The sequence below is a fragment of the Bufo bufo genome, chromosome 7 (assembly GCF_905171765.1).
Source record: "Bufo bufo chromosome 7, aBufBuf1.1, whole genome shotgun sequence".
Lineage (NCBI taxonomy): Eukaryota > Metazoa > Chordata > Amphibia > Anura > Bufonidae > Bufo > Bufo bufo.
Window position 1 is genome coordinate 196,719,088 of NC_053395.1, and position 16,396 is coordinate 196,735,483.

At 41.8% G+C, this 16,396-nt stretch overlaps 1 protein-coding gene across 1 annotated transcript in view; it reads left to right on the forward strand.

Annotated features, from left to right (window-relative positions):
* Window positions 1-12,774: 12,774 nt before the first annotated feature.
* The window catches only part of LOC121007728 (prolyl endopeptidase FAP-like), a 154,594-nt gene continuing 150,972 nt past the window's right edge, over window positions 12,775-16,396 (forward strand). The window contains exons 1-2 of the mRNA XM_040439869.1: window positions 12,775-13,284; window positions 13,526-13,607. Coding sequence (XP_040295803.1) covers window positions 13,279-13,284; window positions 13,526-13,607 — 88 coding nt within the window. The 5' untranslated portion in view covers window positions 12,775-13,278. The remainder of the gene's footprint in view (window positions 13,285-13,525; window positions 13,608-16,396) is intronic.

Consider the following 16,396-nt stretch of genomic DNA (forward strand, 5'->3'; position numbering starts at 1 on the left):
GTCACATGTGGGGTATTTATACTGCCCTGGCATTCTAGGGGCCCCAAAGCGTGAGAAGAAGTCTGGTATCCAAATGTCTAAAAATGCCCTCCTAAAAGGAATTTGGGCACCTTTGCGCATCTAGGCTGCAAAAAAGTGTCACACATCTGGTATCGCCGTACTCAGGAGAAGTTGGGGAATGTGTTTTGGGGTGTCATTTTACATATACCCATGCTGGGTGAGAGAAATATCTTGGTCAAATGCCAACTTTGTATAAAAAAATGGGAAAAGTTGTCTTTTGCCAAGATATTTCTCTCACCCAGCAAGGGTATATGTAAAATGACACCCCAAAACACATTCCCCAACTTCTCCTGAATACGGCGATACCACATGTGTGACACTTTTTTGCAGCCTAGGTGGGCAAAGGGGCCCATATTCCAAAGAGCACCTTTAGGATTTCACAGGTCATTTACCTACTTACCACACATTAGGGCCCCTGGAAAATGCCAGGGCAGTATAACTACCCCACAAGTGACCCCATTTTGGAAAGAAGACACCCCAAGGTATTCCGTGAGGGGCATGGCGAGTTCCTAGAATTTTTTATTTTTTGTCACAAGTTAGTGGAAAATGCTGATTTATTTTATTTATTTTTTTTCATACAAAGTCTCATATTCCACTAACTTGTGACAAAAAATAAAAACTTCCATGAACTCACTATGCCCATCAGCGAATACCTTGGGGTCTCTTCTTTCCAAAATGGGGTCACTTGTGGGGTAGTTATACTGCCCTGGCATTCTAGGGGCCCAAATGTGTGGTAAGGAGTTTGAAATCAAATTCTGTAAAAAATGACCTGTGAAATCCGAAAGGTGCTCTTTGGAATATGGGCCCCTTTGCCCACCTAGGCTGCAAAAAAGTGTCACACATCTGGTATCTCCGTACTCAGGAGAAGGTGGGGAATGTGTTTTGGGGTGTCATTTTACATATACCCCTGCTGGGTGAGAGAAATATCTTGGCAAAAGACAACTTTTCCCATTTTTTTATACAAAGTTGGAATTTGACCAAGATATTTATCTCACCCAGCATGGGTATATGTGAAAAGACACCCCAAAACACATTCCTCAACTTCTCCTGAATACAGAGATACCAGATGTGTGACACTTTTTTGCAGCCTAGGTGGGCAAAGGGGCCCATATTCCAAAGAGCACCTTTCGGATTTCACAGGTCATTTTTTACAGAATTTGATTTCAAACTCCTTACCACACATTTGGGCCCCTAGAATGCCAGGGCAGTATAACTACCCCACAAGTGACCCCATTTTGGAAAGAAGAGACCCCAAGGTATTCGCTGATGGGCATAGTGAGTTCATGGAAGTTTTTATTTTTTGTCACAAGTTAGTGGAATATGAGACTTTGTATGAAAAAAAAAAAAAAAAAAATCATCATTTTCCACTAACTTGTGACAAAAAATAAAAAATTCTAGGAACTTGCCATGCCCCTCACGGAATACCTTGGGGTGTCTTCTTTCCAAAATGGGGTCACTTGTGGGGTAGTTATACTGCCCTGGCATTCTAGGGGCCCGAATGTGTGGTAAGGAGTTTGAAATCAAATTCTGTAAAAAATGACCTGTGAAATCCGAAAGGTGCTCTTTGGAATATGGGCCCCTTTGCCCACCTAGGCTGCAAAAAAGTGTCACACATCTGGTATTGCCGTACTCAGGAGAAGTTGGGGAATGTGTTTTGGGGTGTCATTTTACATATACCCATGCTGGGTGAGAGAAATATCTTGGCAAAAGACAACTTTTCCCATTTTTTTATACAAAGTTGGCATTTGACCAAGATATTTATCTCACCCAGCATGGGTATATGTAAAAAGACACCCCAAAACACATTCCTCAACTTCTCCTGAATACAGAGATACCAGATGTGTGACACTTTTTTGCAGCCTAGGTGGGCAAAGGGGCCCATATTCCAAAGAGCACCTTTCGGATTTCACAGGTCATTTTTTACAGAATTTGATTTCAAACTCCTTACCACACATTTGGGCCCCTAGAATGCCAGGGCAGTATAACTACCCCACAAGTGACCCCATTTTGGAAAGAAGAGACCCCAAGGTATTTCGTGATGGGCATAGTGAGTTCATAGAAGTTTTTATTTTTTGTCACAAGTTAGTGGAATATGAGACTTTGTAAGAAAAAAAAAAAATATATAAATAAATCATCATTTTCCGCTAACTTGTGACAAAAAATAAAAAGTTCTATGAACTCACTATGCCCATCAGCGAATACCTTAGGGTGTGTACTTTCCGAAATGGGGTCATTTGTGGGGTGTTTGTACTGTCTGGCCATTGTAGAACCTCAGGAAACATGACAGGTGCTCAGAAAGTCAGAGCTGCTTCAAAAAGCGGAAATTCACATTTTTGTACCATAGTTTGTAAACGCTATAACTTTTACCCAAACCATTTTTTTTTTTACCCAAACATTTTTTTTTTTATCAAAGACATGTAGAACTATAAATTTAGAGCAAAATTTCTATATGGATCTCGTTTTTTTTGCAAAATTTTACAACTGAAAGTGAAAAATGTCATTTTTTTGCAAAAAAATCGTTAAATTTCGATTAATAACAAAAAAAGTAAAAATGTCAGCAGCAATGAAATACCACCAAATGAAAGCTCTATTAGTGAGAAGAAAAGGAGGTAAAATTCATTTGGGTGGTAAGTTGCATGACCGAGCAATAAACGGTGAAAGTAGTGTAGTGCCGATTTGTAAAAAAGGGCCTGGTCTTTAGGGGGGTATAAACCTGTGGTCCTTAAGTGGTTAAGCAGACTGTGATTGTCTATTGTTGTGACTTAGATGAAGATCAGATCACATTTTATGACCAATTTGTGCAGAAATCCATATCATTCCAAAGGGTTCACATACTTTTTCTTGCAACTGTATATATACAGTGCCTTCCAAAAGTATTCACCCCCCTTGACTTTTTTCGTATTTTGGTGCCTGACAACCTGGAATTAACATGAATTGTTTGAGGATTTGCATCATTTAAAGCACAGTACATGCCGACAACTTTGAAGATGTTTTTTTTTTTAGGACAAAATAACAGAAAAAGTTAATGCATAACTATTCACCCCCCTAAAGTTAATATTTTGTAGAGCCACCTTTTGCAGCAATCACAGCTCCATGTCGCTTTGGATAAGTCTCTATGAGCTTGGCACATCTTACCACTGGGATTTTTGCCCATTCCTCCTTGCAAAACTGCTCCAGCTCCTTCAAGTTGGATGGTTTGTGCTTTATGAACAGCAATCTTTAAGTCTGACCACTGATTTTTTTATTGGATTGAGATCTGGGCTTTGACTAGGCCATTCCAACACATTTACATGTTTCCCCTTAAACCACTCAAGTTTTGTTTAAGCCGTGTGTTTGGGGCCATTGTCCTGCTGGAAGGTGAACCTCCGTCCTAGCCTCAAATCACGCACAGAGTGGTACAGGTTTTGCTCAAGAATATCCCTATATTTAGCGCCATCCATCTTTCCCTCAACTCTGACCAGTTTCCCAGTCCCGGCGGCTGAAAAACATCCCCACCACCATGTCTCACTGTGGCGATGGTGTTCTTTGGGTGATGTGATGTGTTGGGTTTGCGCCAGATATAGCATTTTCCTTGATGGCCGAAAAGTTCAATTTTAGTCTCATCAGACCAGAGCACCTTCCTCCATACATTTTGGGACTCTCCCACATGCCTTTTCGCAAACTCACAACGTGCCTTTTTGTTTTTAGCTGAAAGTAATGGCTTTCTTCTGGCCACTCTGCCATAAAGCCCAACTCTATAGAGCGTACGGCTTATTGTCATCCTATGTACAGATACTCCAGTCTCTGCTGTGGAACTCTGCAGCTCCTCGAGGGTTACCTTAGGTCTCTGTGCTGCCTCTCTGATTAATGCCCTCCTTGCCCTGTCTGTGAGTTTTTGTGGGCGGCCGTCTCTTGGCAGGTCTGCTGTTGTGCCATGTTTTTTCCATTTAATTATGGTAGATTTTATGGTGCTCCTGGGGATCATCAAAGATTTGGATATTTTTTTATAACCTAACCCTGACTTGTACTTCCTAACAACATTGTCCCTTACTTGTTTGGAGAGTTCCTTGGTCTTCATGGCAGTGTTTGGTTAGTGATGCCTCTTGCTTAGGTGTTGCAGCCTCTGGGGCCTATCAAAAAAGGTGTGTATAGGGAATGACAGATCATGTGACACTTATATTGCACATAGGTGGACATCATTTCACAAATTATGTGACTTCTGAAGGTAATTGGTTGCACCAGAGCTTTTTATGGGCTTCCTAACAAAGGGGGTGAATACATACGCACATGTCAATTTTCTGTTTTCTATTTCTAAACAATAGTTTTATTTATATATTTTTCTCATTTTACTTCACCAATTTAGACTATTGTGCTCTGATCCATCACATAAAATTCAGATTAAAAAAACATTGAAATTAAGGCTGTAATGTAACAAAATACGAAAAAGTCTAGGGGAGTGAATACTTTTGCAAGGCACTGTAGATATATATATATATATATATATATATATATAATAAAATTGTTGCAAAACACCAAGAATTCCAGGGCGACTGATGCACGTTTGTTGAGAGAAAGGGGCTAGGGAGATACCTTATTCAAAAACAGATTGCTTTCTACCCTTCGTGACCAATGTTCACATTTTCAGAAGGACCAGTTTCACCATTGTACACCTCTGGGGGCACTTGTTTTTATTATTGCATTGTACTCATTTTGAGCCAAAAAAAAAATTTTTTTCAATAGGTCTTCTTAATGAAAAATTTTGAAACACTGCCTTTGTGCAGCCTTGAGTATATTTAGTACCAGGATTTAACTTTTCACTCTGTTCAGCTAGGCAGCTTAGGCTACTTTCACACTGGCGTTTCTGGGTCCGCTTGTGAGATCCGTTTCAGGTCTCTCACAAGCGGCCCAAAACGGATCCATTTAGCCCCAATGCATACTGAATGGATAAGGATCGGCTCCGAATGCATCTGTTTGCCTCCGTTCAGCCTCCATTCCGCTCTGGAGGCGGACACCAAAATGCTGCTTGCAGCGTTTTGCTGTCCGTCTGACGATGCAGGGCCAAACGGATCCGTCCTGACTTACAATGTAAGTCAATGGGGACGGATTCATTTTCACTGACACAATATGGTGCAATTGAAAACGGATCCGCCTCCCATTGACTTTCAACGTAAGTCAAAACGGATCCATTTGCATTATCATGAACAAAACCCCCCCACAAAAAACTGATACAATCATTTGCATTATAGGTGCGGCTCCATCTGTGCAGATACCAGACGAATCCGCACCTAACAAAGGTGTGAAAGTAGCCTTAGCTGACTGGCTCCTTATCTCAGATTTCTAACCTTATAAACACTAATTAAAGCTCAATTCATTAGAATGTGGCTTAAATAAGTATTTGACCTTTTAGTAATTTAAAGATAAGGGTTATTAGATGACCAGCACAAACTGAAAGTACAACTAGCACAGCTAGACAAAAGGTTAACCCTTTGTGACAAAAGGGGTCAATATTTTTAATAAAGTCCAATTTTTAGCCCAAAATGAGCAAAATTTTATTATAGAAAATTGTCCCTGAAGGTGCATAGCGTTCAAATTACCTTCAATTCAGTTTTTCATATCTATCAATATGGATTCCTACGATTTGCTTCTATTGAAAGAATAAGAAGTGACAACTTGAACCCTTCTGTCTTTTCTTGCCTCTTGGTTATTTTGTGCAGCATCAGCTCATTTGAATTTGGATAATGAACATTGTGGCTCTAAGCCTGGCAATTAGTCCAGAGTACAATTTTTGAGTTCCAGATTTTGATAACCCTATGCATTAAAGACTAAGAACAATGTACTTAAAGGATTGTTTGATAATTACTTGATAAAAAATGCTCAGCAAAAATGATCTTCCCGGCTACTTTCTAGTGCTGCCAATGGTTTTGCATGGTCACAACTGCTGGCAAACCCCCTTTCATAAAGGAAAATCTTCATTCAGGATCTCTTCAATTTGCCACAGCTATAAACAACTACAAAGAGTGTTATCCACACTGGAGGATGTAGTATGTATATGCATTGCACAGACAGCCACTGATTTCAAGGGGCACAATGTAATACTTAAACTTTCTTTAAAAATAAGTTAAACAAAAAGTGATTTGAACTCACGGTCATTTTCTGATGACACGTTCCCTTTAATATCTCCTGCAGTGGCGCTTTAGAGTAATTGAACTTCTAATGGGTTTCTTCTCAGAGTACAGCTTACTTTCTAGTAATACTTCTGACGTAAAGGGATTATCCAAAGCAAGCAACACCTTTAAGAGATTCTAAAAGTGCTAAACATAGCATGGCTTAATGCAGCCAAGACTTTAGGTGAAGTCAAGGCCAGAAGTGATGAGACTTACACTGTTTGATTCTGTCAAGTGCAGAGGTTGTGACAGTTATAGAGAGATCTGATATACAGTTATAGAGAGAGCTGAGCCTCTAGGTGTAACGGCCTCTAGGTGTAATGGCAATGCCCCCGTTGCTCCTAGATGCTCATTTACATATATTAAAACTATTCTTATCAGCAATACAGGCACATATGAACATTAGTGACGGACGCGAACCACGCGTTCGCGACGGGCCCATTCACTTTAATGGCAGGCGAACCTGAAAAACCTTCAGGTCATATTTGCAGCCACCAAATACTTACTAGAAGTGCACAAATAGTCCCACAACATGGACAGTGACATAGCAGAGGAGGATCAATGGCAAAAATTCCCACAAAAAATATGTATTTTAATCAGGGGTCTTAAAGGGAAACTCTCAAAAATGTGCCCTGCTGGAGCCTAGAGATTTTTTATTTTAGGCCATGGAAGTACGGGCCCTAAAAATTAGGCATTCACCCGACAGAAAAGAACAAGTGAGTATGTGGCTGGAGGTATATTAGACTGTCAGTTGTAACAATTTTACTGCAGGCCATTGGAGTACAGGCCCCAAACATTAGGCATTCACCGGATAGAAAAGAACAAGTGATTATGTGGCTGGAGGTACATTAGGCAGTAAGTGGATAACAATTTTACTGCAGGCCAGTGGAGTACAGGCCCCAAACATTAGGCATTCACCTAGGTGAGTGTTGGGCTTACCGTGACTTATGTGTTGACAGCACAGGCTGCAGATGGCAACACTATTGTCAGCAGCTGACACATTAAAAAAAGCCCACACTGCGGAGCCATGTGCCGGCATCCTGGGAGCGCAAGATGTGACCGTGCATGGTGGATGGCTCCGATACATTTGCAGTCTGCTTTTTGCCTACTGTACACTGCGAGTTCTGCCTGCTTATCCGCCTTCTCCTCCCTATCTGCTGCTCCGTCTCTCCCTCTGAACTCCCCTCCGCTTCCTCTCTTGTGGGCACTCACGTGACATCCATTAACACGTCACCATCGTCACCTTCACCACCACTGACATTAGAGATCTCGGAGTAGGCAGCAACAGTGGGGACCACACTCCTTGGGCTGATCTGGGTACTGTCTTCAGACCGATGGGTGGCGGCCGTTGCTACCTCCTCTTCCTCATCTGATGCCAAGAATGGCTGCGCATCGGCAAGGTCTGGGAATGGATGGGAAAATAATTCCTCTGACTCAAGTGGAGGGGCTATGGTGGTGGTATCTTTGGGGGTGCACACAGCAGAGAGTCAGGAGTGTGCAGATACAGAGGATAAAGAGGGTGCAGAAACGGAAGGCTGAGTGAGCCACTCAATCAACTCTGTTGCGTCCTTTGACGCAATTGCACGCGCCTTCTCCAACTTCCCACTTAGGCTTCGGCCTGGTGCACCTACCCGACCCCTACCACCCCTGTGGAATGGCCTGCCTCTTCCTCTGCCTGTCATTTTCAAAATGACCCTGTGCCAAAGTCCCTAGAGAAGAGCAGTATTTGTGGAAGCAGGTATATCGCAGGCCTCAATAAGTATTTAGTGGAAGCAGGTATATCGCACCCCTCAATCAGTATTTTTTGGAAGCAGGTATATAGAACCCCTTAATCAGTATTTTGTAGAAGCAGGTATATCAAACCCCTCAATCAGTATTTTGTGGAAACAGGTATATAGAACACTTGAATCAATATTTGGTGGAAGCAGGTATATTGCACCCCTCAATCAGTATTTTGTGGAAGCAGGTACAGTATATCAAACCCCTTAATCAGTATTTTGTAGAAGTGTGTATATCGCACCCCTCAATCAATATTTTGTGGAAGCCGATGTATCGCAGGGCTCCATCAATATTTGGTGGAAGCAGGTATATCGCACCCCGCAATCAGTATTTTGTAGAAGCAGGTATATCGCACCCCTCAATCAGTATTTTGTGGAAACAGGTATATAGAACACCTGAATCAATATTTGGTGGAAGCAGGTATATCGCACCACTCAATCTGTATTTTGTGGAAGCAGGTATATAAAACCCCTTAATCAGTATTTTGTGGAAGCAGGTATATAGAACCCCTTAATCAGTATTTTGTAGAAGCAGGTTTATCGCAACCCTCAATCAGTATTTTGTGGATACAGGTATATAGAACCCCTGAATCCATTTTTGGTGGAAGCAGGCATATCGCACCCCTCAATCAGTATTTTGTGAAAGCTGGTGTATTGCAGGCCTCAATCAATATTTGGTGGAAGCAGGTATATCACACCCCTCCATCAGTATTTTGTGGAAGCAGGTAAATCACACCTCTCAATCAGTATTTTGTGGAAAAAGGTATATAGAACACCTGAATCAATATTTGATGAAAGCAGATATATCGCACCCCTTAATCAGTATTTTGTGGAAGCCGGTGTATCGTATTCCTCAATCAATATTTGGAGGAAGTAGGTATATCGCACCCCTCAATCAGTATTTTGTGGAAGCCGGTGTATCGCAGGCCTCAATCAATATTTTGTGGAAGCAGTTATATCGCACCCCTCAATCAGTATTTTGTGAAAGCCGGTGCATCTCAGGCCTCAATCAATATTTGGTGGAAGCAGGTATATCACACCCCTCAATCAGTATTTTGTGGAAGCATGTAAATCGCACCTCTCAATCAGTATTTTGTGGAAAAAGGTATATAGAACACCTGAATCAATATTTGATGGAAGCAGATATATCGCACCCCTTAATCAGTATTTTGTGGAAGCCGGTGTATCGTATTCCTCAATCAATATTTGGAGGAAGCAGGTATATCGCACCCCTCAATCAGTATTTTGTGGAAACAGGTATATAGAACCCCTGATTAATATTTGGTGGAAGCAGGTATATCACACCCTTCAATCAGTATTTTGTGAAAGCAGGCATATCAAACCCCTTAATCAGTATTTTGTGGAAGCAGGTATATCGCACCCCTCAATCAGTATTTTGTGGAAACAGGTATATAGAACCCCTGAATCAATATTTGGTGGAAGCAGGTATATCACACCCCTCAATCAGTATTTTGTGGAAGCAGGTATATCAAACCCCTTAATCAGTATTTTGTGGAAGCAGGTATATTGCACCCCTCAATCATTTTTTTGGGGGGCAACAGGTATATTACACCAGTTGCAATTAGTTATTCCAATAGCGTTTGTCCCTCTATATAGCTGCGGTATCGCAGCAGAACCGCACACAACTGCTGCACAATACAAATGCACTATAATATACTTTCAATGTTAGAAAGTATATTATAAGTACAGTCGTGGCCAAAAGTTTTGAGAATGACAAAAATATTAGTTTTCACAAAGTTTGCTGCTAAACTGCTTTTAGATCTTTGTTTCAGTTGTTTCAGTGATGTAGTAAAATATAATAACACGCACTTCATACGTTTCAAAGGCTTTTATCGACAATTACATGACATTTATGCAAAGAGTCAGTATTTGCAATGTTGGCCCTTCTTTTTCAGGACCTTTGCAATTGAGACAAGTTCTCAATGGGATTAAGATCTGGGGAGTTTCCAGGCCATGGACCCAAAATGTCAACGTTTTGGTCCCCGAGTCACTTAGTTATCACTATTGCCTTATGGCATGGTGCTCCATCGTGCTGCAAAATGCATTGTTCTTCACTAAATTGTTGTTGGATTGTTGGAAGAAGTTGCTGTTGGAGGGTGTTTTAGTACCATTCTTTATCCATGGCTGTGTTTTTGGGCAAAATTGTGAGTGAGCCCACTCCCTTGGATGAGAAGCAACCCCACACATGAATGGTCTCAGGATGCTTTACTGTTGGCATGACACAGGACTGATGGTAGGGCTCACATTTTCTTCTCCGGACAAGCCTTTTTCCAGATGCCCCAAACAATCGGAAAGAGGCTTCATCGGAGAATATGACTTTGCCCCAGTCCTCAGCAGTCCATTCACCATACTTTCTGCAGAAGATCAATCTGTCCCTGATGTTTTTTTTGGAGAGAAGTGGCTTCTTTGCTGCCCTTCTTGACACCAGGCCATCTTCCGAAAGTCTTCGCCTCACTGTGCGTGCAGATGCGCTCACACCTGCCTGCTGCCATTCCTGAGCTAGCTCTGCACTGGTGGCACTCCGATCCCGCAGCTGAATCCTCTTTAGGAGACGATCCTGGCGCTTGCTGGACTTTCTTGGACGCCCTGAAGCCTTCTTAACTAGAATTGAACCTCTTTCCTTGAAGTTCGTGATGATCCTATAAATTGTTGATTGAGGTGCAATCTTAGTAGCCACAATATCCTTGCCTGTGAAGCCATTTTTATGCAACGCAATGATGGCTGCACGCGTTTCTTTGCAGGTCACCATGGTTAACAATGGAAGAACAATGATTTCAAGCATCACCCTCCTTTTAACATGTCAAGTCTGCCATTTTAACCCAATCAGCCTGACATAATGATCTCCAGCCTTGTGCTCGTCAACATTCTGACCTGAGTTAACAAGACGATTACTGAAATGATCTCAGCAGGACCTTTAATGACAGCAATGAAATGCAGTGGAAAGGTTTTTTTGGGATTAAGTTAATTTTCATGGCAAAGAAGGACTATGCAATTCATCTGATCACTCTTCATAACATTCTGGAGTATATGCAAATTGCTATTATAAAAACTTAAGCAGCAACTTTTCCAATTTCCAATATTTATGTAATTCTCAAAACTTTTGGCCACGACTGTATATCACACCTCTCAGTATATCACACTTATAGATAACACTTCTATTCCAGTCCTTAAAAGGACTTTTGTGGCCCTATTATCTATCATTTGGTGTCCCTAACAGTCTGTCCCTGCTCCACAAAGCAACCTCTTCCTACACTGGCAAAACACAGAATGTAAAATGGCTGAAAAGATTGGGTTCTGTTATAGGGTGGGGGTGTGTCCATGTGCTGAAACGTCTCAATTGGCTGTTTCCTCCCACCTAATGGATGTGTCATGGGTCAAAGTTCGGCGCAATGCAAAAGAATATGGCGCATGCGAACATTACCATATGTTCGCATTTTTGGCGAATCGCGAACGAGCAAAGTTTGCTGCGAAACGACCGCCGGAAAACCGCAAGGCCATCTCTAATGAACATGGGGCCAACACAGATGCCTTCAGCTGCCAAGTGCTCATATAACAGTTCAGCCAGTTTCACAGGTACAAATCTGCTGACAGATGCCCTTTATGCCATGAAGAAGGATGTTTTGCTGCATCCCATTTTTTATGTCTTATTTTAGAATTTTGGATGATTTTAAAGCTCATTTAATAAACAACCATGGCGTTTTAGACAGAGGATTATTCCGCCTTTATTTTTGTATGGTGTACTGAACTGACACTGGATTGTCCGGTTTCCCCGAGAGCACTGTGAGAACTCAGAAAGGGGGTGAGCGAATGCACATCTTTTGTTTTGTTTGGTTTGTCCACCGTATGATGCAGGCTTCTAGCTATGCATGTCCTGGACTGCAGTGATGGTGTCTTAATATGTTTCCCACCACCTTGCAGTAGAGTCTTGATTATTAGCTTGATCACTCTGCTGACACAAATATGCCATAGTTCTTAGTTCTTAATCTTTTTAGGACTAGAACCCTGCAGACTCTCTGGTGCAATGATGTCCTGGTAGATGAGCCTCCTCTATGGTCCACATGGCCTGGAGGAGTGGGAGGTGGATTGCATGTTCCTTCACTTCTCACTTTTTTTTTTATACATTCTTAGACTGACTCTTACTCGCTCTGCCCCTCCATTGGCAGGAAGTGGGACCAGCTCATTCCTAAGGAAGAAATTGAATAGTAAATTCCATTCCTATTGCCAAACATTACCAACCATAGCCCATCTGCTGGTGAACAAGCTGTATAGCGTGACATTGCATTACAATACAAACCAATTGTAGTATCCCTATATCTGGGGTACTACACATACAATAACAATTGTGGATCATCCTTTTTCAGGACTCTGAATTATGGCATTCCTTTGTTACTCCGCCCCGAAATTTCTCGATAAACTGACAACTGGGCGTTATTAGTTGTCAGTGTGTCCTTAAACTGTCCAGTCAGGGCTGACAGTGCCAGAATGTGTAGGGAAGCACCCATTGGTCAGGAGGGAGTGTTAATGCCCAGTTTTTAATGTATTCAGAAATACTTAGGAGGAGTAATAGAGGAAAACAGAATTCAAAGAAAAGATGCCCCAGAATTCTTATTTTATGGTATGTGCTAAAACATACATGTCCGGAAAGGTGACAGGTCCTTTTTAATAATACGCAAAAAAGCAGAATACACAATAAATCTGCAATATAGGAAGCCATATGTGACTGTAGAGACGTCTAACGCCATATGTTACGTGACCTTAGCTGTTCACTGTGCATTCTGTGCTCACTACTTTGCAATATCCTATGACATACAATCCTGTTTTTGCAGGAAATGAATCATAAAAAGAAGCAGACACAAACCTTCTCTACTAAACTGCTGCCCGTTGCCGTTTCTAGGATCGCTCAGTTACCTTTTGATGTAAAAGTTCTACATTATGGCAGATTTGACCTATCTGCACATTCTTCTATATGAACGTATTGAGTCATAGGTGGATGGGAAGTTTAGCATGACTTTTGCTGGACACAGAGGTTTGGATCCACCCTGGAGCCACCCACTGTTCTACCCAAAAGAAAAATACGCCCATAAAATCTGTTTTCAATTCCCTTTTTTTTTCTTCTAAATCTCCAAAGGTTGCAAAACGTTTCAAAGTATTGAGCAAAATCTGCAGTGTTTTGGAAGAATTCTGATTCATAAGGAAACTTCCTGCACGTTGGCACTTCACATCCATTCGGAAGCAATTCAGCAGCGATCACTTAGTTCCCTCTATTTCTATTAAGAATGAAGGTGAGTTCTACAAGATGCAACTTTTTTTTTTTAAGAATTCACTCCTCTACTATTGTTGGGATTCAAGAATTTTACATTCATGTTCATTATTAGAATTTGAAAAAATGTTGTAACAGAATTCAGATCTCTCTGCTGGTAATTGTATTGTCTTAATCAATGGCAGATGGTTGGATCCTGCAATTTTAGCTACTTTTCATGGTTTATTGGGCTCTTTGCTGATGTTTATGTTTTCTTTTTGCAGCCTCAATTCAAAGTGATTATTGTCATAGCTGCGGCCATTGTTCTGATAGTACCAGTGATAATGATTTTACTTCTTAAATCAGGTAAGTGGGTTTTATACAGAATGAAAACATTTTATGTGCAATGTATTTTACAGATTCATAGACTAATAGATAGATAGATATATAGATAGATAGATATATAGATAGATAGATAGATAAAATGTAGAATTTAGAGAAAAGATGTAAAATGTAGAGAAATACAAAATAGACAAAAATAGAGATAGATAGATAGATAGATACAAAAATAGACATAAATAGATATACCAACTAAAAGATAGATAGATAGATAGATAGATAGATAGATAGATAGATAGAAGATAAATAGATAAAAAACTGTAGCACTGTCAGGAATGCGGAGGACGGGTGCAATCCTTCCCAGACCATAGGTTCTAGGCCCAATGGATGATCAAAAAACATAAAAATTGAGCCAGAACTTCAAATAAAGTGAAGATGCTGCCTAAATTTTTGTGGTTTTCTTCGATAGATAGGTAGACAGACATAGATAGATAAATAGATAGATAGATAGATAGATAAAAGAATACAATTATTACTTTAATAGAGACAGCAATAGTAGACAGAGACATGTGAGATATGAAATAGACAGGCAGAAAAAGACAGATACGGTAGATAGCAGATAGGTTATGGGGTGCTGTGAACAGGGCTGATATGCGGTGCAGACCATGTGTATGGCCCAGTATCTAGATAAACAACACCATTTCTTTGCTCTACTGATTGGTGGGTGTCAGATCCACACTAAAGAAACACTGATGGCCTATTCTTAAGGTGATTTTACATGGCCCAATATTTGGGCTGATTATCAGGAATGAACGTTCCTACGAATGCTTGTTCCCGATAATCTGCCCATCCAAAGGTGCTGCGGATCACCGGATGAAGGGGATAAATGCTCATTTATCGTTTGAAATGATGGAGTTGTGGACACATCAATTGTCATTCCCGGGCAGCAGTCTAAACAGCACTCTGCTGCCCAGGAGCAATGATTATGTATGAGGGCAAGTGATAGCAACAGTGATCGCTCGTCCTCATACTGTGGAGGTGATGGCCACATGTAAATGCAGGGAAGAGAGGACTGTGAGCTTCAGGAACGGGACAAGGTGAGTAGTTGCTCAGTTTTTTTAGTTTTTAATACAGAGGGGTCACAGAAGACTTTATTACTATGGAGGGGGCACAGAGGACTTTATTACTATGGAGGGGGCACAGAGGGCATTATTACTATGGAGGGGGCACAGAGGACTTTTTTACTATGGAGGGGGCACAGAGGACTTTATTACTATGGAGGGGGCACAGAGGGCATTTCTACTATGGAGGTGGCAGAGAGGGCATTACTACTCTGGAGGGGGCACAGAGGGCCTTAGTAATGTGAAGGGGCACAATGGGCATTTCTACTATGGAGGGGGCACAGAGCCAAAGGGCATTACTACAATGAAGGGGGCACAGTGGGCATCATTACTGTGAAGGGGGCACAATGGGGATTTCTACTATGAAGGGGGCACAATAGGAATTATTACTGTGAAGGGGGCACAATGGGTATTATTACTGTGAAGGGGGCACAGTTAGGGCATTACAACTTTGAAAGGGGCACAATGTGGGCATAACTACTGTGAGGGGACACACTTCTGTACAAAACTACTGTGAAGGTTGTACAATGAGGGCAATACTACTGTGAGGGGGTACATTTTTAAAAAAAGTAGTTGGGGGGCAGAGAAAGAACCCGCCCCAGGTGCCAAACACTGTAGGCACGCCACTGAAGCAGGGAACTATTTGCTCCCCGCTCCACCATTGAGCCTCCAGCGCTCCACAGCAGCAGCAGCAATATTTCCTCACACATGGTCCTGCTGATCTGTGTAGGAGGAGGAGGGGGCAGGCTGGGAATCAGCCTCTGCTCCTCCTACACAGCAGCGCCATGTGTCACAGTATCCTGCTGCTGCTGATGGGGAGCGCAGATGATGGGAGGAGCCTGTGAAGGGGGCACATCTGGACATAACCACTGTGAAAATGGGCATTGGGCACATATCTTGGCATATGTACTGTGAGGGGGCACATATCTTGGCATATCTACTGTAAGGGGGGACACATCTTGGCATATCAACTGTGAGGGGGCACATATTTTCGGATATCTACTGTGAAGGGGGCACATATCTTGGCATATATACTGTGAGGGGGCACATATTTTGGGATATCTACTGTGAAAGGGGCAAACATCTTGGCATATGTACTGTGAGGAAGCACATATCTTGGCATATCTACTGTGAGGAGGGCACATATCTTGGCATTTCTACTGTGAGGAGGCACATATCTTGGCATATCCACCGTAAGAGGGCACATATCGTGGCATATGTACTGTGAGGGGGGCACATATCTTGGCATTTCTACTGTGAGGAGACACATATCTTGGCATATCCACCATAAGAGGGCACATATCTTGGCATATCTACTGTGAGGGGGCACATATCTTGGCATATCTACTGTGAGGGGGCACATATCTTGGCATATCTACTGTGAGGGGGCACATATCTTGGCATATCTACTGTGAGGGGGCACATACCTGTGAGTAGACCTGAGGGACTGAAATACTGGGTAGAAAATAAAAGTAGGCACATAAGGACTGATTCACACATATCCGCTCTGTAGCTCTGTGTAAGGTATTTAATCTATAATACATGCAGTTTCATTGCTGTAAGCGCCGTGCAAAATGCCACAAGGGGTCCTACTGACACTTTATCGCCCAAGGGCCCACATGAGCCTGGAGCCGGCCCTGGATAGATAGATAGATAGATATGAGATACTGTTAAAGATATAATAAACTAATCTGT